The 24,772-nt window shown below is 37.7% G+C and overlaps 1 protein-coding gene, 1 non-coding gene and 1 pseudogene across 4 annotated transcripts in view; 2 read left to right on the forward strand and 1 right to left on the reverse strand.

Moving 5' to 3' along the window:
- Positions 1-18,102, forward strand: part of stxbp1a (syntaxin binding protein 1a) — a 31,975-nt gene extending 13,873 nt beyond the window's left edge. Inside the window, exons 9-20 of one of the 2 annotated variants that reach the window (XM_088434842.1) lie at positions 87-217; positions 299-406; positions 498-558; positions 1,590-1,655; positions 1,744-1,824; positions 1,941-2,079; positions 3,912-4,021; positions 4,486-4,587; positions 4,993-5,078; positions 5,929-6,083; positions 8,123-8,281; positions 15,854-18,102. In XM_088434842.1, coding sequence (XP_088290968.1) covers positions 87-217; positions 299-406; positions 498-558; positions 1,590-1,655; positions 1,744-1,824; positions 1,941-2,079; positions 3,912-4,021; positions 4,486-4,587; positions 4,993-5,078; positions 5,929-6,083; positions 8,123-8,232 — 1,149 coding nt within the window. In that variant the 3' untranslated portion in view covers positions 8,233-8,281; positions 15,854-18,102. The remainder of the gene's footprint in view (positions 1-86; positions 218-298; positions 407-497; positions 559-1,589; positions 1,656-1,743; positions 1,825-1,940; positions 2,080-3,911; positions 4,022-4,485; positions 4,588-4,992; positions 5,079-5,928; positions 6,084-8,122; positions 8,282-15,853) is intronic. The other variant, XM_088434843.1, reaches the window with a different exon arrangement.
- Positions 18,103-20,498: 2,396 nt separating this feature from the next.
- On the reverse strand, positions 20,499-24,458 carry LOC148411389 (uncharacterized; annotated as a pseudogene). The gene is made up of 6 exons (XR_015868003.1): positions 24,392-24,458; positions 23,709-24,269; positions 21,868-22,090; positions 21,295-21,311; positions 21,071-21,191; positions 20,499-20,931 (listed from the first exon to the last, which is right to left on the reverse strand). The product of XR_015868003.1 is annotated as an uncharacterized LOC148411389 (transcript).
- A 145-nt stretch (positions 24,459-24,603) lies between these two features.
- trnam-cau (transfer RNA methionine (anticodon CAU)) lies at positions 24,604-24,675 on the forward strand. The gene has a single exon. It is a non-coding gene; the product is annotated as a tRNA-Met (tRNA).
- Positions 24,676-24,772: the final 97 nt, after the last annotated feature.

A 24,772-nucleotide genomic window follows, 5' to 3' on the forward strand; every position in this document is an offset into this window, starting at 1 on the left:
CCTTTATTTCCTGTGTCCACTTCTGTATCTTAAATGACTTATTTGTCATTGTCAATATTGACAATAGCATATGTCTATATGTGCAGGGTCCAGATAAGGCACGCTCACAACTGATCATCCTGGACAGGGCCTTTGACCCCGTCTCACCTGTCCTGCATGAGCTCACTTTCCAAGCTATGGGCTATGACTTGCTGCCCATTGAAAACGACGTCTACAAGTATGGAGAATTATTAGTTCAAGGTGTAAGCAGAAACTAGCCTATTTGTAATCAAACATTTCTAACTCTGCTTTTGCTCAGGTATGACACTAGTGGCATTGGAGACTCTCGTGAGAAAGAGGTTCTTCTCCATGAAGACGATGACCTGTGGGTGAGCCTGAGACACAAACACATTGCAGAGGTGTCCCAGTGAGTACTTTTCCGAATCATACATATATCCTCTCAGTAATGTTGTATCCAAGAATATGCCAACAATATGTTGGGGTTTTTTTGCATATAGGGAAGTGACACGTCAGCTGAAGGAGTTTTCCTCCAGCAAGAGAATGAACACTGGAGAGAAGGTAATATAAAACATTACATTATTAAACATTCATTCATTAATCAGGAGCTGGACTGAAGTGCTCACTTCCCATTGAATCTAATTTGTTTATCATACAGAGATACTTTAGATGATACTAAAAACTATTGAGGCCAATTCTTTGCAATTTGCCCAAAATACTGTATAATAAAGATCAGTGTTGGGAAAGTTACCTCATACCGTAATGCATTCTTACTTATTGCTGTCATTTCAAAGTAATTTGTTACATTACTATATTACGGTATTTGAAAGGCATTACACTACTGTTGCATTACTTTTATATTACACTAATCAACATATCTGGAAATATGCATTTGCCAATCGAAATGTAGCTCATTACACATCCAATGGAAGGCTGGCCTAAGCCCTAAAAACAGTACAAATCATTTCATATGTATTGTTTAGTAATACCTTTAAAGACATGACAAGATATAGAATCTTTTTTTGTACTTTAATTTCTTTATTACTTAACTTCCCAGCATGGTGATGCTTTGTTTATGCTTTGGCAAAAACAGTTAGTGCATTCCAGTTAGTGCAAACAGGACGCTTTATGTTGAATATTTTTCAGTGGACAAATATGTACTCATAATTATTTCTTTTTGGGAAAACTTTATATTGATTATTCTCTTGTGGAAAAATATGTATTAATAACTAAGGTATTTCGTTTTGACAACAGATTTCTTCTATGATCCAAAAGAGGACACTTCGGGTTGATTATTTTTTGTGGATCAATAAAAATAAAGTTTGAAAGGGGTCTAAAGTTTAATTAATTAGACACTGATGGCATGTTTTAGGTCTTTTTTTTTAACTCCAAAATGTTTTGCACTGATTAGGGGGTACTTGGCTGAAAAGATATTTCACGGGATACAAAAAACTACTGCATTACACTACCGTGTTTACAGCAAAAATCCATCCAGTAATCCATTACTTTTGTTATACATTACTCCTAACAATGATAAAGATGATTGTCAGCCAAACAACTTTTGTGATTTGACGTTGTCATCCATTCAACAGACCACAATGAGGGATCTGTCCCAGATGTTGAAGAAAATGCCTCAATATCAGAAGGAACTCAGCAAGGTGTGATTATCTTGCGATTGGTGATTATTAAAGATGAGATTTTTTTTGCTTGTTACTGTGTGAATGCTAACTGTGTTGCGGTTTCCAGTACTCCACTCACCTGCAGCTTGCTGAAGACTGCATGAAGCATTACCAGGGAACGGTGGACAAGCTTTGCCGTGTAGAACAGGTGAAGTGGGAGAATTTTATTCTTTTTTACACTTTAGTCCTTCCTTTCACTCAGTTATAGCACATGAGTGCTCTTTAGATAAATTTGAGATGAGCATGTTAAGTGGTGTGTTGCAGGACCTTGCGATGGGCACAGATGCTGAGGGGGAAAAGATCAAAGATCCTATGAGGGCCATCGTGCCCATTCTGCTGGATGCCAACGTCAGCACATATGACAAGATCCGCATCATCCTGCTCTACATCTTCCTCAAGAATGGTATGAAGAACTTACTGTATAAAGTTCTGTCCTGCATCGCAATTTAATCACATTCTTAATTCTTCTTCATTCTTATTTACAGAATAATTCATTTTGAGGAATACATGCGCAGGACTGCACTTTCTAATATACCTGTATATTTGACTTATACTGTGTTTAAATCATAAATTATACTGTGAAGGATACAGTCCAAATCTTTTGTAAACCTATCTTAGAGAGGATCTGCAGACCCCACTAAGATAGAACTGTGTTAGACGGCATTTACAAGGTTTAAAATGATTTTATATATATATATATATATATATATATATATATATATATATATATATATATATATATATATATATATATATATATATATATATATATATACATACATGGGAGGAGCTATTTGGCATGTCAGGTAGTGATGATGACTTTTATAGGGCATTTGACAAATTCATGTTCAGCTGTGTCAAAAAAAATAAAGCATCGATACTTGAAATAATTTTATTGTTGCAACAATAGCTTCAGCATTTGCGTATATGTGCACGTGTACATTTGTCTCGTTTCTGTCCCACCCCCTCCCCCCATAACAGAAACAGTATGTTATTCAGGGCATATAATGTATACATTTGATGCAATTGAGCGGTATAAATCTGGATAACAAACGGCTATAGTAGTAAGTTATGCCGTTAATATTCTGAAAACCAGGGTTTAAATGGCAAAAATAGAAATCAAGGATATGCTATCTGTCTTTGTGGTATTGAAGTATGGTGCAGAGAAGCAGGGAGGCAAAAGTAGCTGGAGTCTGAAAACATTTATTTTCCAAAACAAAAAGGAAAACTATGCACAGGAATGAAAATACAAACTGAAAAACTTGACAGGTATGGCTAGAAGGGTGCTTTAGCCCTTTCAGTGAGAGGGGATTGGGGAGTCTCTGATTTATTGACACATTAGGTTAAAGACTTAGCTATTGCCATCTGGTCATAATTTTTTGTTTTAAATGTTTTTTCTAAAATTCAATTAAATCTCCTTTCATCTCAAACATGCTTGCTCTGTGTACTAAAAAAAGAAAGAGAACTGCTTTAGAAAGTGAATTGAAATAAAATGGATTTTCTCAGGCCCACATATATTGGTCAAACCCCCCATTAAGACCCTGTAGAGAAAACAATCCAATCATCATGCCTGGGACGTATCAATTGATAGAAACATAAAACAATAAACTGGCAATTGCAGGAACACACCCAGAGAACTAAATATAGTACAAGAGAAAATATGACGAGACAATTAGAATACATGTACAACAAGACACAAGTGGCTGCGGGAGCTAATTGGTAAACACAAGACTTAGAAGAAAAGGTGGAAACAAAACAGTTTGGCAAGAATAGACACAGGGAAAAAAAACCTGAGACAAAACTACCGGGTTTTTTTTCGGACCATAAGCTGCATCTTCAAGCCCAGTGCAGCTAATGTGCAGGACAGTCCACCAGGAAAACAAATGTGTGTATCTATTTGTCTATTTGTGGAACAACTATGAAACAGCTCTGAAAATATGTTAAACAATGACTGTATTAAAAAAAAAGTTGAAAAATCTAATTTTGCTGAATTTTTCCCAGTGCGGTTTATAGTCTGAAAAAATACTCCAATCAGAACCAAATCAACCAAAAACACATATCATGACACTCAGCAAATTGCAATGGGTTCTTCAACGGCCCAAACACAACAAAGCAATCGGAACTTCTCCCAGCCTGGCCCTACGCTCTAATGTAAAAAATTCTAATGGCACACTTAATGTGCACAGGTCATTTTATATTGTAATATTAATACGTAATGTGTATGTGTTCCTGTAGGCATAACGGAGGAGAACCTGAATAAGCTTATCCAGCATGCCCAGATTCCCCCTGAAGACAGTGAGATCATTACCAACATGGCTCATCTGGGAGTCCCCATCATTACAGACGTAACTCTGTCCTTGTGACTCCTCTTTGCATTACTGTCTTTTTATACAGTACATTCAAGTCGACTGAGAAAATGACTTGATGATAAACGTGCTGTTTATTTGAGTACATGGACCATTTATGGTTTACATCATTTTTTTGGTGTCTTGGTAACACATACGGCTTTAATCATCTGACACAGAATTGTGTGGTAGCTATGGTAACCACAAAGTCCACAGTGCTGCTTAGACACCGCATTTTTTATACAGAGCGTTAAAAAAAAGAATAGATAAAGTTTGAAAAATGTCTTCCACTGTACTTAAAATATGGTAACGTATAGGAAAATAGATCAATTGTTTCACAACTGGAGTTGTTACTTGTTCTCACTAGTGCTGTTTGAAATATAGATTGTAGTGTAATAAGATTCTTCTGTCAGTTTTACCTTTCAATCATCTGACACATTTTCACAAGCTTTTCCTTTTCTCAGTCAACACTCCGTCGAGGCAAGAAATTGGACAGGAAGGAGCGAGTCAGTGAGCAGACCTATCAATTGTCTCGCTGGACACCGCTGGTTAAGGACATCATGGAGGTGTGTTTCAAATAAATTCACAACGCGTCATGTCAGTCCTTTTTAATCAAGCAGTTTTAGATTAATCACCAACAAGTCTTGTTTCTTTGACTATTATTTCAACCAAAATACCTATAAAAAACTACCTTTAGCATTTACACAGTGACCTACTATATAAAATATAAATTGCAGAAGTAGCCCTCGACTGTTTTAGGGCTTATTAATTCTGTTTTAAGTGCTATCAGTGTATCGAACATTCTTTATAGTATGCCGATTCATGAAACATTTAAACGCTGCCTCTATGCATTTATTAGATTTTTACCTTGTGTTACTCTGTCAAGTTAAACAAGATTCTGAAGAAGTTAACTGCGTCTATTGCATTTATTCGTGTGGATTTAATCATTTACAAGTTTTGTCTCTCTGTAGGATGCCATTGATGATAAGCTAGATACTAAGCATTACCCCTACATCTCCACCCGTTCCTCTGCCTCTTTCAGCACCACTGCTGTCAGGTATATATACACACACACACACACACACACACACGCATGCACACGCACACACACGCATGCATACACATACACACACATGCACACACACACACACACACACACACACACACAAATACACACACACACACACACACACACACACACACACACATTTAATCACAATAAATGGTGGTGAGAGATCAATAGTAATTTTGTAGAGGAGATGAGGCCCGAATCAATATTTCAAAAGTCAGTAGGTGCTGATGAGCTGTGGTAATGTCCCATATTAAGTGACAATAGGGTCATCCTAATCAAATTTTGGCCAAATTATTGTTTGTAAGGAATAACAATGAGTAAAGTAATGTTAAAACACTAGGTAAAGAAATATGTATGTACCATATGTTTTGAGTGATAGTTTCAGACATATTTCACAATCTGATGACCCCAACGAAAAAGATTTTTGCCATGTTAAGTGGAATTGTGATAAAATAAGGTGTGGCTTCTTTTTTTTTTCCAGGCATTTTGATGCACTTGGGTTTTTTTCTGCTTAGACCACATTTTAGCTTGGAAGAAAATCTAATCATGGTATATATATTTATATAACAACAACATCAATTGTATTATAATCTTTTATCACTGTCTAAAATAGTAAAAACAGGGCAAACATCATTATTAATCATAAAACAGCTACTTCAGTGACATGATGAATAGATTACAAGATACTTCATATAGACATCATACAGTAATAAATGGTGCAAATGTGCCTAGTGTTATCATGGAGTTGTAGATTCTGTATCAAGTGCTAATTATGCACCAATAAATCACGAATTAAAGAATCCACTAAATGTGACACGCTTTTGCTCCTTGGCAGTGCCCGTTACGGACACTGGCACAAGAACAAGACACCCGGAGAATACCGCACCGGCCCAAGGGTCATGGTCTTCATCATTGGGGGCGTGTCCTTCAGCGAGATGCGCTGCGCCTATGAGGTCACACAAGCCAATGGAAAGTGGGAAGCCATCATTGGTGAGTAGTGCAAATGGGGAGGGGGGGCTTGGATCACGAAATTGGCCTTGTGAAGTTACGAACATGACTCTGCGATGTTTAACCACACAGTTACATCGTCAAATAATATTTTGGATTGGTAAAGGGCAATCAAAGGGAAATACACATTATTATCTACCCCAAATCCCCAAATTAAAATGTGAATAAGAATAAGATAGCTATCACTCCTTGTTTACTACTTGCAAATATTATATACCATAAGAAGTCAACATTACCCTTCTAAAGCGACCCTTAAAAGGATACTTTACTTATTTTGACATTTGAAAAGGTAATTTTTTTTGTCTGTAATTAATTTTATAGCTAATGTACAATACCTTTGAAAACATATTTTATATATCACATGAAACCAAGGGCTCAAGTAACAACCAATCATGACTTAGCTTGCGACTGTAAACCCAGAAAACAGTTGCATGAAATGTATTTAAAAAAATATCAGCTATATTGCGCAAAAATATAAGCTATATTGTGCAATAATAAATTATTTGTGGGATATGAATACTGACAATCATACAAGCCGTCTACAGTATATGTACTTAATCACTTGTGCCATTGTAGCAAATAGTTTTCAAAACTTACAGCAACAAATTTCCCCCAGAAAACTTGCTGAGTTCGGTGGTCACATGCCGCAACTCCTTTGGGTCAAATATTTTCTTGGAGGGGTCCGGCAGGCTGCCAAGGTAATAATACGCAGAGGGAAATTGCAGTAATTTTCAAAGTGGGACAGTTTTTAGACTAAAAATCACACTTTACCAATCACACTCACGTTTTTACAGCAGGTCTATTTTGTGTTGTGCCTTATGTTGTATTAGCTCTAAATGTCATGCCTCTTTGGACTGTTGATTTGATGTCCTAATGCTTTTCTGTGCTGCTCTTTTGTATGTTCCTGTTTTGCTCTGCTTCAGCTCCTGTCTTTATAACTGTTGTCTTTGCAACCTCACCAGTGTTTTTCTTTTTCTGTCTCTCTGCATCCCTATTGCTTGTGCAACATGTGAAAAAGTATATATTTCAATGTGTGTGTTCTGTGAAAAGTTAAGTAAATTGTGTGTTTGCAGAGGTGGGCAGTTTGTCGGTAGAGACGGACTGTGGACCAATATTTTGCTGACGGACTGCCAAATGACAAAAATGGTTGGAAAAGACCAACAAAACAGTAGATTTTATCCTTCATTTTAAGAGAATGTTGTAATAGTCACTACCTGTGTCACATGTCACTGCTGGTAACGGTTCTCACTCATCTCACCCAGTTAAATCTTCCACATTGCAGAAAACATTTAAACGACCGTATTCTTAGGTGCATGGTAGTGTAGACACAGTCTTTACTCGCAGCAAACATACACACATGCACCCACAAATAACTGGCTGTGTGCAAGCGCATTCAGATGCAGCAAATACAATGAAGGGAGAAAGGGTCATTATTGTACTTTTCAATGAGCAACACCCCCTCACTGAAGGAGGCCAGCAAAACCTTGCTTTTTACACGTAGTGTATGTGACAGATGACATGTGGTCAAATGTGAATTTTGTTTTAGATAACCGTCACTTAAAACGTTTTTCCAAGTGGTTAAGAAAATGCAAAGACCGCAAGACTGCAAAGATTAAACACAATTTGAAGCACAATTCAACCAGTAAATGTCATTGCTAAATGCAGACTAGTCTGTACAGCACACATTGAACATGCATGCTATTTGATGTGTACGCTCCTTAAGCAGACACGATTGCTTATTGCAGCCTAATCTGAGGGATCATGCACCAGTGTTTGTGATCTGATTACCAGTAGTAAATCTTGTTTTAAGACCATCTACTTAATTTGGTTGATTGAAGTGAAGACTGTGACGTTTAGCTTTCATATTTTCTGAGAAAATATGACAGACCGACGATGACGATGACATAATTTAAAAGCCCACCTCATTTTTGTTTAGAAAAAAAAAACAAACACTGTTGGAGCGAGTGGATGAGGCATGTGTTGAAAGATGAGTGGTGAAGCCACCTCTGTTCCTCCTACAGGTTCCACCCACATGCTCACCCCCACCAAATTCTTATCGGATCTGCAGCACCCCGACTTCCGAGAGTCCACTAGGGTGTCCTTTGAGGACGCAGACGCCTCAGACGAGTGAGGCAGAGACAGATTGGGAGGGAGGGAGAGAGAATTCACGCAGAACAAAAGTAAAGGCAGCCACTCAAGAAGCCCTTTCTGAACTTTAACAGCACAAGGGCTTCCTTGTTCTTCTTTTAAATCACTCAGTAGTGTTTTATGTACCTCCACCACCTCCTCCTCTCTGTGACCCTCAGGGATGGGTACATCATGGCCTTGTCTCACTGCATGGGCCGCTCTGTCAGGGTCTACTATCGCCTCGAATTTGGCCAAAATCATTTTGTATACACAAATCTTTGCTCACCATTCAGTTCAATCATTTTGGCTGTCTAAATTCCTCTATAAAATGACATAGGACTATTACGAAAAATGTACGTTTTTTTTTTTTTTTTCTCTGTAGTATGGTCAACTGAAAACAGCACAGCAGATGCTGATGTGCGATCCATTGCAAGAGCTTTACCAACGTTTATGCTTTCTAAATGCCAGCAACTAACTTTAGGTGTTATACAGGGGTCCTCTGTTAACGACAGTCCCGACATAGGACATTTTCAGGTTGTGAATGTCGTAATCAGTGTTGGCAAGGTTACTTCAAAAATCTAATGCATTATTTATTACTTATTACTGTCATTTCAATGTAATTAGTTACATTACAATATTACTGTATTTCAAATATAAGGCATTGCACTAGTATTGAATTACTTTTATATTATTCTCATCAACATAACTGGAAATATAGATTTGCCATTTAAATGTAGCTCATTATGCTCTTACACATCTAGTGAAAGTTTGCCTTAAGTCCAAAATTAATACAGCTCTTTAGTTGTCACATACAATGTGCAACTATTATATTCTCGATTTATCTCTGAACAACTTAGAGTAATGGGCGTATGTCAATCTTGTGTATGTATTGTGCATATTCAAACTGTCATCTGCTGCTGCCACAATCATCTTTACTGTAGTAGATACTAATAACCCAGACTTTTCTCCTCCAATCTCACAGTGTTTTTGGCAAATTTGGGGAAAAACACAACTTTCAGGTTAAAAATGCATCGTAATGCATTCTTTAAACTCTCATTTGTACTGAGTAAAATATTACTAGATTTTTTTTTGTGTGTAATGCATTACACTTCTGCATTGTAGCAAAAAGTAATGCATTACAGTACCTCTAATTACATTACTTTTGTAATGCATTACTCCCAACACTGGTGGTAATACATAATAATACATCAATATATCGCACAGAAAGACTCCAAAATGTTTGTCATACAAATATTTACTGGAACTCAGTTGAAAACCGAGGACTGATGCGGTTTTTGATACATGGAGGGCAAAAAGATTCAAGGAATCTATGAAAATAGATTTTTTTTAAATAGAATTTTAGAATATATATATATATATATATATATATATATATATATATATATATATATATATATATATATATATATATATATATATATATATATATATATATATATATATATATATATATATATAAAAAATCCAGGAGCTTGAGTGTTCTGCTCAGGATCTTAGTTGTTCCCTGTACTGCACTGTTTTGCACGAAGGTGTGCATTGTTGTTCCTGTTATCTGTTGGAGACATTATTCACTTTTTTAAATACATTTATTCGGCAGACTAATGGTGGTCTGTTTTAGAGTTGGCATTGGTCTGAAAAAACAATCAAAACCAGTCATGCTCTAAAATAACGATATTGTTATAGCAGTACGTCTTTATCAATGATTCAAAACTGAGCATTATGGCCCGTTTTTACGCCATATTTTGTTTTTATAGAGCATAGGGGCCTGGATATCATATTGCTGAAGTGTAGTTGTTGTGAGCAGGAAGTCAAAAGTTCCTAAAGTACAAAATGTAGAAGAGACGCCATGCAGAGATACTCCCTGAGACTCTTTGGTGTGTGACAAAACTCAAACACAAAAATTTAGACTGCACAGCTACATGGGAAATAAGAATTAAGTTTCTATAAAGATAAAGTTACGTGCTGAAGAGCGGCCATGCCTGAGTAGGTCGTTCGAACCCCATCCCTGCTGCCTCTTATCATCTCTGCTGGGTGGATTAAATCGCCCCTCGAATATAAAAAGTCTCACTGCTAACCTCTCACTTCAGATTTAATCTACCCCAGGATCCATCTTTATTATCACTCTTTTACTGTCTCTTTATTTTTCTAATAAACCCTTGGCCTCGACAATCACCTTGATTTTTTTTCAGGACATGGTTGAAGTTCATTGAAGGAGACTCTCCTTTCTCACTTGATGTTGTGCTGTAATCCATCCCATGCTCACATGGGCTATGGCTCGTCAGCAGAGGGTGCTGTTACATATTTGTACCAATTAGGTGATAAGGAAACGCAGGAATTGCATTTTTTTTCGTCTCGGACACAAGTGTCTAACTCAAGTCCTCGAGGGCTGGTATCCTACATGTTTTTCAAACTCTTCCCCTCAAAAACACCTGATTCAAATGATTGGGATCATTTTGAAGGGCCACCAGAGCTTGTTAATAAGCTAATCATTTGAATTAGGTGTGCTGGGGAAAGAAAACCGTAAAACATGCAGGATGCCGGCCCTCGAGGACTGGAGTTCGACACCTAGACTCTAGGATTGCCTGTGTGTGTGACGCGTCTCTGCTGACACAGCGTGGCTATGTAGCATTGCTCCATGTGATATGCTTTAGCAAACTAACAACTATGAGACATTAAATAGATGTCAGTGATGCCAAGTGCTGCATAGGCGTAAAATAACATTCACCTCTCTCACACACACAAAAAGATAAAAAAAACAGTGGTCACAGAAATAACTTAAATCTGACATAAGTAACAATGCTATAGATTAAAATATAATGATAAATAACAGTAGTGATCAGACAAACAAAGGAAAGGACCATTTGAAACAGGCCTAACTTTATATTTTGATGCACAACCATTTGAGGCATTCACTGTAATCAAATAAATGTTCCTTTACACACTCTCCATGAACTCCAAAACATGCATGGCAGGTTTATTGGTCATACTAAATTGTCCTAAGGTGTGATTGGATGCGTTCGTCTCTGTGTGCCCAGCAATTAGCTGGCAAGTAGTCCTGGGTGTCCCCTGCCTAGTGCCCAAAGTCAACTGGGATAGGCACCAGCAAGCCTGGCACCGTTGTGATTATAAGCAAAGCGAGTTCTGTTTTGTGTCATCCTGGAAGAGTGAGACCAAGCGTTGTGACACTGCGTAGCAGTCGCAGCTTTCTTCTGGTGTGCCTTGCCTCAGGATTTTCTTGTACTCGGCACAGTTTCAAGACACCCTGTGCCCGATGCAGTAAAGCAGTCCTAGAACATACCTGAGCCTCCTCCATTTTTCACAGGGGGTCAGTGTTCTTTTCTTGCCATGCTTTAATTTTTGCATATTGAGAACAAAGAGCTGGTGTTTCTGTTTCTGTTTTGTCTCATCTATTCAGAGGACATTCTCCTTGAAGATTTGTGACTTGTCAACATGCAGTTTGGCATATTCCAGTCTCACGTTTTTATTATTTATTAACAGAGGCATCCATTTTGGACATCTAATACTCATGTACAGTACCTTGGACTCTGGAGGTTTTTCCTGGATTTTTGTTTTGCTACATTTCAAATTATCAATCCATTCAATTTGTCATCAATTTTCTTCCTGTGACCAAGTCCACTCTGGTTGGGTAAAGTCTTGGGGATCTTACATTTCAGACTAATGTGCGGAACTCCAGTCAAAGAAGCACCAAGCTGCTTGAAGATGGTTTTATAATATTTCTCTCTCTCTCTTTTTTTTTTTAAAATCTCCCTAGACAACTCTCTTACTTGCTTCCTGTGAGCCATGATTTGTGTGGTATGCATCATGTCACGCAACAGCACAGTGACTACTTATGAACCCTAAAATAAGTACTCTGACTGCTTACAAGTTAAAGGGACACTGTGTAAAATTTAGAACGTTTTTTTTCATTAAAAAGGAATAAATTAAATCATTATAAATTTCAAAAACTTGCAAGTAAATGTGTTCTTAACGACCAACAGAATTTTAAAAATATAATCGTAGGTCTAGCTATTATTAAATTATATTACATGGAGGGTGGCACTTCTCAGGAGGCTGTCATGTTTTTTCTAGCTACGAACAATGGTAAATGCTGCACCTCCTGCTGTCCGTAGTGAAAAACTGTCAAATCTTAACAGTGATCCTTAAAAAAACAAACAAAAAAAAAAAAACAGCACTGTTGATGCTAATTAGACTCGCAGAGGTCTTCAACTGCCTGTCCGCGGCCGGGTACCAGTCCATGGCACACACCCGAAATTATGATGTTTTGGAACTGATTTAGTTTATCCTATATGGTTCATTCATTTGGGCTTTGTTTGTCTTGGTCTTTGTTTTTTGGTGCCACCTCTGGCCGTATTTTCTCGTACATTTTGTAGTGAGGAAGGAATTGTGGCTTCAACTGAGAGCAGTCACTGTCTGTAATGCGCACGGTGTTCTGTCCCTCTGTAAAATGTGACCCACAAGTGTCTGTAAATTGTACTTTCTTTGTAAGAATGTTGTCATTTATAATAATATGCCCAAAATTAGTTTGTTTGTTGATGGCACACAAACAACCAGTCATGCAATTTCGTATGTCCAATACACTTGCCATACATGTTATTGTAGTGTTGGAAGAAGCCGGAATATTCTTTTTTTTTTAAATTTTGTATTTTCACAATCAAATTATTTCTGTGACCACTGTGTTGACTCTTACTTAGATTAACGATGAAAAGTCACACGCAGGTACATCAGACTATTTTTTTTCCCTCTATGTGAGGTTTTTTGTTTTGGATTATTAAGTTTCCTTTGGTGAAGTAGAGTTGTTTTTGTGAGTTTTTTGTGAGGGACTGTTTCTAGTCAAGGTGAATGTGTGCGTGAGAGAAAGTCAAAGGTTATTTTTGGCCTATAAAGCACCTGATGACAACTCAACAACTGCTGAGACTTTCCAAGTGATTTGTGCAGATACGATGCACCAAAATGCTGACTTCCATTTTTGCCAAGTTTGCTAACTCAAATGAATTGAGAGCAAGTGAAGCTCATCAATAGTCAGTCAGTAACGTTAAATACGGTATACCATTGTTTTGACATTATACAATAACTTTTTGTATATTGTATATAAATACATACTACACTTCACAAACATGCATCCTTGGAGCAGGCCATGAATAATAATCATTCCCATGTCAATAACCATCTGTAAAAGGAACATGTCGTCACGGTCCATCATTCCCATCGTTAACGTAGCCGCTAAAGCGATATCATTTACGAACAAATTTTCATTTATGGTTTATCAGACGGCAGTATGTCTGCTCCGGCGCATACTGTCTTTTACATTCAACACACAATAATGACCATCAACTACTTACAGCTCCTTTTTGTGTTTGTTATACGCTTTGGGTTTAGATTTATCCATGTGCAAGAAGTTTAGTGTTGTAATTAGTTACTAATCCGTTCACAGGTTGTTTGTTTCTAAGGCACAGAGTCAAACAATTCCCTTTGAGTGTGTTTAAAGAGCGAATCAAAATTAGACTTGCTGCTTCTGTTTATTTAGGTCATATTCTGGAATTTGTACACCACCAACAACAAAAACAAAGTTAAAGTAAAAGTAGCATGACATGCAGCTCTGCAGTAGAAACAAACAACGCAAGTTCAAATATTGTTGTCTATGAGGAGTAAATCAAATGTTATTTTGGACACAGTTATATGTGAAACTGATTAGACCAAACCAAATGTGCCAAGATGTTTGCTTTACTCCATTCCTGCACCTGTCAAGTTAAAAAAAAAAAAAAAAAGAATGAAATGTGTCTTCAGCTGTCTTGAAAGTCCATTTTACATTTTTAGCATTATATCCATAGTACAATGGGCATTCGCAGTAATTTGTGTGCGTTCATATGGAAACAGTTGTAATGCCCATATGTGAAGGCCTTAAAAGATAAAGAAAGTAATTTTCCTTTGGCTCAAATACATTTTAAAATCATTTTGATGCTTAGCATCTCCTCAGTAACCTCAGAACATGTTGGTGAACAAGCCTGGACATCTGGACATACTTTCTTAAAAGTAATTCTAATGTCATAATGACATATTGTATAACTTCACCTTTAATGTATATAAACTAATCTTATTATCGTGGGACAACGGTGAGCCAAAAGTAAATAGGACATCATGACTATAGGCCACAACATACACACGATTATTCTCCTCTGCTCTTCTGCATGAGAATGGAAATTCATCAAAAAACCTGTACTATGCTATCTTTAAGATAACATTTTAAAGACAAGCTAACCACTGTTCTTGGTCAAATGTTACCTGCAGTAACACACTCAGTGTGTCTGGTGCATGCACCATAAAGTTCAGACGATAAGCCACGCCTGATTATAAACAGCACTAACAAAAATTGAAAAGAAAATCTTTTTTGTCATGACTATAAGCTGCAGGGTGTAACATCAGAAATGTACACATTAAGATGGTACATGGATGATTTTTTTTTTTATTTGTTTTTAGTTTGTTTTTTTTTCAAACTGCCTATTTACAGTAAATCATGTCTTTAACACACCCCGAACATTAGAGCAGCACCAACATATTTTTAACATAGCGAGACAATTTCAGATTGTTCGAATATTGAATCAACACAATAGTAACACACGTAAATGAAAGCCTACCAGGGGAAATTGGTGCAGATTGCCCCCCCTGGTGTCTAGTTACCCCCCCCCCCTCCCCCCCCACACACACACACACACACACAACTATGTTGCGTATGCCACATTTGAGTGTGAGAAAAATATAGCGGCAGGTAGCCTGGAATTTACAGCAGTCTCGTTTAAGTCGCATAATTTCAGATGTACATTGATCTAATTTGTGGGATAAGCAGAAATAGCAAATGTTGCAAATAGAAAAAATATGTGAGTAATCCACTCATATACATCCTAAATAAAAGTCCATGCAATTGGAAGGTAGCAATGCCAAGGCCAAAATGGTGCCACAAGATGAATTTAACCCTTTCACGATGAATTCTGTTTTTTGTTGTTTTTTTTTTTTTTTTTTTTAAAAATCAAATTTATGGCATATATTCTATGTTAAAATTCTAGGATACTTGGGAAATTCTTAAAGAATTCCTACTTCCATAGCATACTTGCATATTTTTTTTGTTTGTTTGTTTTAGCATTTGGCCTAGTTTGTATCAATACGTTCAACAATTAGGTAAACTTTAGTCATTTGTATGTATGTGTTATGTTTGTTTGGCATTTTCCCCCCGTAGTTCCAAATGAACAAAATGCTACTTTTTCAGCATTTGGCCTACAAGTACCATTAATTATCTTTGCAAATAATGTTTGCCAGTCAAAAATGTTTACTCAACACAGGCAGTTCCTTGACTCCGTGAAAGATGATATATTTAAGATGCAAATCAAGTAGTTGTAAAATAAAAGGACAAAAGTAAATGACGGCACAAATGAGCATTTCTAAAAATGAAATTTATGTCGTTTCTATTTCCATGCTCAACACCTTGGAAATAGTCCTTTCATAGCAAGAGCTGAAAACACATTTTTCCTCTGTGTCCGTGTTAAAGCGCATACCTAACTGTGGGCTTTTTATGTGTTTGTGTGTGTCCTCAGGCTCGACCAACATCTTTACCCCCACCAGCCTACTGGAACAGCTCAAGGCCATGAACAAACCAGATGAGGAAGTGACAAGTTAAAAATCCTCCCATCGACCAATCTTTATCCTCCTTCCTTTCACCTTGACGTCATCCTTTCTTGTGTATGCATCTTGCTTGAGAATAAAAAAAAGAAAAATCATCAAAGATGACAAAAAATATATGTTTAAACAAAAGCGTAAAAGCAAGTATTCTCATGTTTTGCAATGGATGCAATGAAAGAACCGAATTTAAATATCCATAACCGATGGCCATTTCAAAGGGAACATACCAAAATGTAAACGTGTACTGTATGCTAAAAAAATTGACAAAAGTAGAGCTATCCTTGTTGGTCGCCCTGGTTCACCTGCTTTTTGTCGGTGTAGTGAAAGCGGGTGGAGGAGGGACGTGCCGTCAAGTTGTAAAATATAGCATATCAGTCAACATGCAATATATATATATAAATAAATCTATTTAACCTGACAGGAGTCGCCCCCGCTGTCCATTTGAGATGTTTGTATCAAGTAGCATGCTTGGACTTGTCTGGACTGTTAACTGTGTTTGTATCCCGTGTGGATGTTTTTCAGAGCTAGCTCCCCCCACCCAAAAAAAAAAAAAAAAATGTTGTTTGGATACTCTACTGAAAGACCTTTTTGCTTTCAAAATGTTGACTGAAACATTCGCTGCTCGGCTTGCGAATCAGCGCATTAGCACAGACTATGCAAAATCACAATACAAACGCTTCTACCGTCACGTTATGTTCGGTTAGTGTTGCTGACAGAGACAATTTGTCGTGACAGTTGGAGATACTGATGACTATTTTATAGTTTGACTGAGAGGTAATATATATGCAAGATGGAGTATATGATAGTAATGGTCAGTGTTGGGAGTAATGCGTTACAAAAAGTAATGTAATTATGTCATTTGCAGTAACGTGGTGGTGTAATGGCATTACACACACAAAACATTTTTAATATTTTACTCTGTACAAATGGCAGTAATGCATGGTACAATGCATTTATAACATATAGTCCCCAAAACGCTTCTAAACCCTTTAAATTTATTATAATAATTGAAGCGGTTGATAACATGAATGCAGTTCATTTGGTTGTCTTGGGTTGGTGCTGGTGCGCGGATAACTTTGTTTAGGTCGTTTTTTAATACATTTTTATTTGACATTTCCAGCGATCCACGCATCATTTACAAGTCCACGGGAGCAATAATATTTATTTCGAACGTTTTAGTTTCCTTAAGTTTAGTTTAAGGTCATTCCACTGGATGTGTAATGAGCGTAATGAGCTCCATTTACAATGGCAAATCCATATTTCCAGTTATGGTGGTGAAAGTAATGTAAAAGTAAGACATTACATTTCAAATACAGTAATATCATAATGTAACTAATTACTTTGGAATGACAATAATACGAAATAAATAATGCGTTACAGTTTTGAATAACTTGCCCAACACTGGTAATGATTCTCCGACGTGTTAGTTGGTGAATTTGAATCATCCTTCCTCCGACTGCCAAGTCAATGACGTCCACCCCTCCCGCCGCATCCAAAAGCTTGCTAAATTCTCTTTCTCCAAAAGAAGGCCTCTTGTATTTCAGTATTGTATCCTGTCAGTCCTATTATTGCTTAGTAAAGATGTTTCATTGGATCATGCACTGTGTAGTGTTGTAATGCCATATGTTGCCATTTAGCGTCTCACTGTTGACTGGTGATGTTTCGGACTGTGAAGTAGTGCTATCTTTCCTTTATTATTGCCAATAGGACGCCGCTGTATTTGCAATGTTTTAGCTGTAGCTGTGAGTTGGAAACAAACGGAAATGAAAGAAATACCTATATTTTCTTTGCCTGATTTTCCGCTGGTGCAATGTAAATCCTTGCCAATGTTGAATGGCTTTGCAAGCGTTTAAAAAAAAAAAAAAGCATTCCATACCTTTCCTCTTCCCCAGTCAAACAAGGTGAATATTGCACTATAACAAGTTTTCTGTGCTGCAAATGCTTAATTGTGTTTGTTTTTTTCTATTAATTTGCTGTTCTATAGGATTGTCCGATTGCTTGCTTTCCTTCCAAATTATTTATCTGAGCAAAATATCAGCACATTAGTCTGTCCTTAAACTGTTTAACTTATTGGGAATGTATGTTTGCGAGTGTTGAAGCACAAACGATACTTCCATGTGTTACATATATGTACTAAGGCTGTCAAATAAATTGGCTTCCATTACGTTTAAGACTATTCACTTATTGGTTATATTTGCACCAATCAATGCAGTCATGATTATACAACCATCATTGAGTAGTCGTGTGTATTTCAAACTATTCAACCTTTATGTCTCCATCAAATTTAACTCTTTCAATAACTATTCTTTTTTTCCCATAAAAATAAAACTTATGACATATGTTACTTTTTTGTAAGTCTAGGTACTTGGAAAATTAGTTAAAGATTTTCCACTTCTATTTCCACCAAGAACCTCCACTGGGACTGTATATCCAATAGACCAGTGGTTTTCGACCTTTTTCAGTGAAAAATGTGAAATGTTTTCAGCTAAGTACACATTCACCAGTGCAAAGAATCTTTGGGTTAAAAAAAAAATTCTTAAAACATGCCATCAGTGTCTTAATTATTAAATACAAGAACCTTTTGGATCATAGAAGACAGCTGTTATCGATAATAAATTACTATTAATATGTAACCCATCAAAAAAAAAAAAAAAAACATAGTGTCAGCCCTGCTTACAAAAATAAATGTTTATAAATACATGTTTGTCCACATATATTAAACATTAAGCGTCCTTATTTGGGATTACAGTAGAGCTCTGTTGAAAGCCATTAACTTAATTATTAGTAAGCATTTAATAAATAACAATAAATCATTTACTCAATCAATACATATTTCACCACAAAAAAAATAATCAAAATAAAATGTCGGACCTGTTCGTAAAAAGATTTTTTTTTTGTAAATAAATATTTTTCAACAGTCAACTTAAAGTGTCCTCTTTTGAGATCTTACTCAAAATCTGTTTTTAACATGACCATTAACATGACAGGTAACGAGAGGTGGCACGTGAAGAGTTGGCTCGAACCATTCTAGTATGGGGGACAAGCTGGGTTTTTAAAATAATGAAATTGAGTAACCTACTCAACATAAAATTTGTTTTATTAACATATATTTTCCTGAAACAATTTTTTCATTCAATAAAGGATTTTTGCATGTTTGTTTGTTTTAAATCTCCAGTACTGGAGTTCCTTCAAGTACCCCCAGCAGTACCTGTAGCTCCATTTGAGAACCACTGCTATAGACCAAGAGTTTTTGGAGTCAAAGATCCCATTTAGAAAGCAACATTTCCAAGGACCCCCCCTCCATTGTAAATATTTGCAAAAACAAAACAAAACAAATCCTTTAAGCCAAACGTGCCCTTTTAATTCAACAAATTCAATTTGACAAGTATATTGGTTACTTTTAGCCATATTAAAGGATGCAAACTACAAAATTGGGTCAATTTTCCCACAGGTTCCTGCCAATTATTTAGTCAAAACAGCATTATAAAATAAAATGCTGCTTTAGCTTTGAGGCATCACCTCATTAGCAAGCAATGGCAGACACAAAACACATTTTGACAAGTTTCAAAATTATTACATTCTTAAAACTATATTAAACTGGTGAATGATTGCTTTATTGAAAATACGCGAATACGTTTAATTTAATGTTATTTAGTTTTTAATTGTATTTTTTTTTTTTTAAACTAAATTGTTTCATGGACCCTGTGCAGTCAGACCACGGACCCCAGGGGGCCTGCAGACCCCACTTTGAGAACCACTGGACTAAATCACAGGTGCCATTTTATGCGGCTGGCAAATGCTAATTATGATTTCAAGTTTCTCGCTAAACTACCAAAATTGCAAGTTATCGTCAACTTTTACACATTTTTGGCTATCATTACCCCCTTTGAACAGTTTTTAGCGGCCTGTGCAGTCAGGCCATAAACTCCTGGGATTCTGCGTACCCCACTTTGAGAACCACTGCCACTGACCACGGTACTTGTACCAAAAAATATCTGAGAAGTGAAAATGATCACCAAACACCTAAAATACATACAGTATTCATCTGTGTCATCTATAGTAACAATCCTGCATGCTTTTTTATGCTTCTGTCTTAAACACACCTGATTCAAAACACGTGAATAATAATATGGCCTTTTTTTTTTGTTTTTGTTTTTTTAAAGTGAGTGCTTTGGGTAAATGAACTGCACATAGACCATAAATGTAAATGTTTCTTGTTAACTGAGACTACAGTTCAGTCTGCAGTTTTCACTGAGGCCTCGCCACCAAATGTGACCTTTTTTGTGCTTACTTGATGCTAGAAGAGGAGGCAGCACAGTATCAAAAAACATTAACACACAATCATTTAAAGGTAAGCATGACACGAGTCTCTTAAGGGCCGCTGAGACTACAAAACAAAAAAATCAAAAAATAAACTTGGCAGTGCTCAATACTGAACCAAAAGTAAAAACTTGCCGATTACCCCACATTTTATTTCAAACCTTTGTCAAGTGTCCCGATTGTCAAGTAGAAAAAAAAGCTCCCAGAACTACTATTTTCAAAGAATAAACAACAACAACTTTTATTTGGCATCATATAGGTTCAGTTTTACATTTAGGAGACATTTCTGCTTTTATGTTTTTACAATCAACACAATAGTGGCTGAACACAATTCTGTTTTTGAAATACAAAACAGGTATTTAGAAGTGTCTGCCCAGGAAAAACCATGTGGTCTAAAATATGTATTCAGTAAAAGCCAAGCCAGGTCAACGTAAAATGTGAGATTGTCCAGACAGCTCGAAAAGTTCTTAAGTTCCCTTTGCATTTTAATTTGTGGATGGATGGTGTTCATGAATATTTTTATTTGAAGCTTCCACCATGCGTCCCAGTCGTCCAAGCACTGACTTTGTGTCTTTCTCCACCCTTTGCATCAGCTCTCTAGCAAAGTGGAAAAAACCTTCATCCGACCGTTCCGAATACTCTAACAGGCCATCATTTGCTTGCTTCTTTTTAGCTGTGTGCAACATTTAAAACAAAATGATTTCAGTAAGAGTCCTCCTTACGCTGTCTAATTAGTAGTAATCAAAAAAAGAAGAAGGCAACTATGTTTCAGCAGTGTAGAAACTTATTTCCATCCCAGCCTTAAATCTGACCTTTTTTGCTTGTTGTTGGAGTTTCGTTGAAGCTGCATGAGGGGGAAGATGAGTTATGCGGAAGAGGTTCGGTAGGTGCGAGTGGAGCTGCTGGTGCTGGAAGCTTCCTCAGCAGGCAAACCTAAAAAGAACATTACTGTATAAATGTGTTGAATACTTCAAAAGCAATCAAGGGAAGTTGGGTGACATAGTTCAGACATGAAGTCTGACATGACCAAAACTACTAGAAAACCCAGCAGCCCTGCTCAGAGAAGCAGGAGAGAAAGTGAGACTCAACAATGAGCATTTTTGCTTACGATTTGAAAGCACTAAAAAGTATAATGGTATACTTTATATAAATTCCTCATAATGATATTCAGCCCTACGATTGGCTGGCGACCAGTCAAGGGTATCCCCTGCCTACTGCCTCAAGACAACAACAAGCTAGCGACCCCGACGAGGATAAGCGGCTACAAAAAATGGGTAGATGGACGGATGGAAAACGATATTCAACCCCCTATAACTTGCTGAGCTTTTAGAATCAGTCAATCAAAAGTCCGGGGCAAAATGTTTACTTTCTGGACGAGCTGACGACAGGTTGAAGAGGGACAATACGTATGAAAGATGGATATACACCCATTACTTTCAGTTCATCAGAAGAATATAATAGTTAAGTGAACCGGAATTGTCCAAATGTTTTGGCATCCTGAAGCATTCAAAGTTCCTTTCACTGGAACTAAGGGGCCAAGCCCAGCTCCTGTAAAACAACCTCACACCGTAATTCCTCCTCCACCAAATTTCAGTCGTCTAAAATGTACCGTTCTCCTGGCAACCTCCAAACCCACACTCGTCCATCAGATCGCCAAATGGAAAAGCGTGATTCATCACTCCAGAGAACGCGTCTACACTGCTCGAGAGGGCAGTGGCGGCGTGCTTAACGCCATTGCATCCGACGCTTTGCATTGCACTCGGCTCGGTTGCAGCTGCTCGGCCATGGAAACCCATTCCGTGAAGCTCTCTGCATACTTTACTTGGGCTAATCTGAAGGTCACATGAAGTTTGTAGGTCTGTAGCAATTGACTGTGCAGAAAGTCGGCGACCTCTTTGCACTCTGCGCTTCAGCAAGCGTTGACCCCTCTCCGTCACTTTACGCGACCTACCACTTGGTGGCTGAAATGCTGTTGTTCCCAAACACTTCCATTTTGTTATAATAAGAGTTGACAGTTGACTGTGGAAGATTTAGGACATTTCAGGACTGGATTTGTTGGCACAGGTGGCATCCGATGACAGTTCCACGCTGGAATTCACTGAGCTCCTGAGAGCGGCCCATTCTTTCACAAATGTCTTGTTTCACAGTCTGCATGCCTGAGTGCCTGACTTTATACACCTGAGGTCAGGCCAAGTGACTAGGACACCTGGTTTTAAACATTGAAATGAGTGAGCAAATACTTTTGGTAATGTAGTGGAAGTATAACTTGGTATACTATTTTGTTACTAATTTTTAATATGTATCTAACATTTTGACGTTTTTACCTGGGGTTTTATTTGCATTAGCTAAAGACCATAGGTTTCAATTGCCAGCCATATGATGATTTTGCCTTACGATCCCAACTTCGGAGCGGATTAATTTTGTATGGCAGGGTTCCACTGAAGTGTTTATGGCTGAAAATTGATAAATAAGTATAATGTCTCATGAAGTGGTTGAATGTTGGATGAGTGATTGGCAAGCTGTGTGTTGGGTTTAAAGTGGGCTCGATACCCCACAAATGACCCAAGGGGAGGTGTAAATAATAACTCAGGAGTCAGAGATTTAGTTTTACCACTGCAGTGGGGAGAGCTCGAAGGAGAGCGTGACCGTGTGTCAGCCTCGTTGCAAAGTCTTTCTCCGAGCTCTCGGGCTGCAGTCTTTAATTGAAAAGTTGTTGCTGAGTCGTGGTGGGTCTCATGATTCAATCTGTGGCATCACATGGCTATTGTGCAAATGGCAGGCTCCACTCGCCCTTTGAACATTGTTGACAACTCACACATCCCAATGTCTATGCATAGACAATAGGGAGCCGGCACGGCTCCTGGAGCAGCTGGAGCACATGAAACAATGCCGCTTCATTAGTGCAACAGCCAGTTTATGATTAACTTATCTTACAGTGTGTTTACAATAGTTACTAAGTACCTAATTGGGGCATTTAACTTTTTCACTCCTATTGGAACAATGCGTCCCTGTGCTTTTGAAAAAATGGCAGTGGGTATAGGAATGGTAGCAGTAAGATGAAATGGCATCCCAGCGCTTCATGACACACCTACAGTATCTACACTTTCTATTGGCTACTAGCAACTTTTCCATACACGACAAGCCAGGTTGTGTGGTGAATTAACCATCCAATACTGTGGAAATAAATGGATTATATGTGTGTTACTTTAGATTACACTGTGTGTTACTTTAGATTACACTGATTACTATGTACTACTTTGATTACTATGTATTGTGGGGGTTTGCTGATCATTTTCACTTCTCTGGCACGTTTATGTTATTATAAAATACAGATGGGACAAAAAAAAATCCCAGGGTCTGTAAATTAATCTATGGAAGTGGGAATTTTTACATCACTTTTCCATGTATTTCCGAGTGCCTTATAGACAAGTAATATATGTCATAAGTTTAAAAAAAAAGTCGAGTAAAATGTGTGAAATGACAAGGACAAATATCGTGCAGACGTGATTTACCAATCCTCGCAGATGACTGAATGATGCTCTTCAGAAGAGCAATGGCAGAACTGACGAGTGCGATTGTGTTTCCGAGGACAGACCCCATCATTTCAAAAAACTGCATTTGCGCCAGATTTCGCTGCTGTCAATCACTTCTTCATGTCCTAGTTTTCCAATTCCAATGCCTTCAACTTGTTATTGATCGTGTGACGACCAGAGTGCGATGAGGCAGCCCGTCTCCGCCAAGGTCCATTCCTGAAGAGCCGTCGGCGGCGGTCAATGGCGCCCATTCGAACGAACCATTTCCGATCCTTTCTCTACAGACTTCCATGGCGATCGCCTTGCATGGCTTTGTAGTCACGCCTCATGTTTTTCAATTTTTCTCTGCAATTATGAGACCTGCGGTCATATCCGCGCGTGGCCATTTGTCGGGATAGTTCTCGGTAAGCGTTTCCCGGTCGGGAATTTAACAGGGTTTTCTGTATCCTTTCATCGGCCACCAATTTCACGAAAAGGGCTAATTAAATTTTCGTGTGGCCATGCTACTCAGAAAGTAATTGTAAAACAACAATGTGAAAAGAAACCAAACAACAATGTGAAAAGAAACCGGGATAAAACTTGAGGCTTGTGTATTTATACAGATCCATCCCTGCGTTGGCTGTCGCACAATAACAGTGTCGTTAATGCTGTGCCCAATCTGCGACATAGACGTCATTTGTGAATTCTTCTTCGTTGGGTTTATTGGGTGCCGGCAAACTAATCTACAGCATTACCACCATCTAGTGACCTGTACCATGGATGGTTTATCCTATATGTTAAAAAAAACAAAGAGAATCCCCTACAGTCGTGGTAGCAGAGTGGCGCAGCGGAAGCGTGCTGGGCCCATAACCCAGAGGTCGATGGATCGAAACCATCCTCTGCTAATTTTCGTTGAACTGTTACTTTTTGCTTAAATTCAAATGAATGTTTTGACGATATCAAGTCTACCACGGTTATTTACGTTTCAAATTAAATGATCTT

Source organism: Hippichthys cyanospilos, chromosome 15, assembly GCF_059441005.1.
Source record: "Hippichthys cyanospilos isolate Australia breed blue-spotted pipefish chromosome 15, RoL_Hcya_1.0, whole genome shotgun sequence".
NCBI classification, from domain to species: domain Eukaryota; kingdom Metazoa; phylum Chordata; class Actinopteri; order Syngnathiformes; family Syngnathidae; genus Hippichthys; species Hippichthys cyanospilos.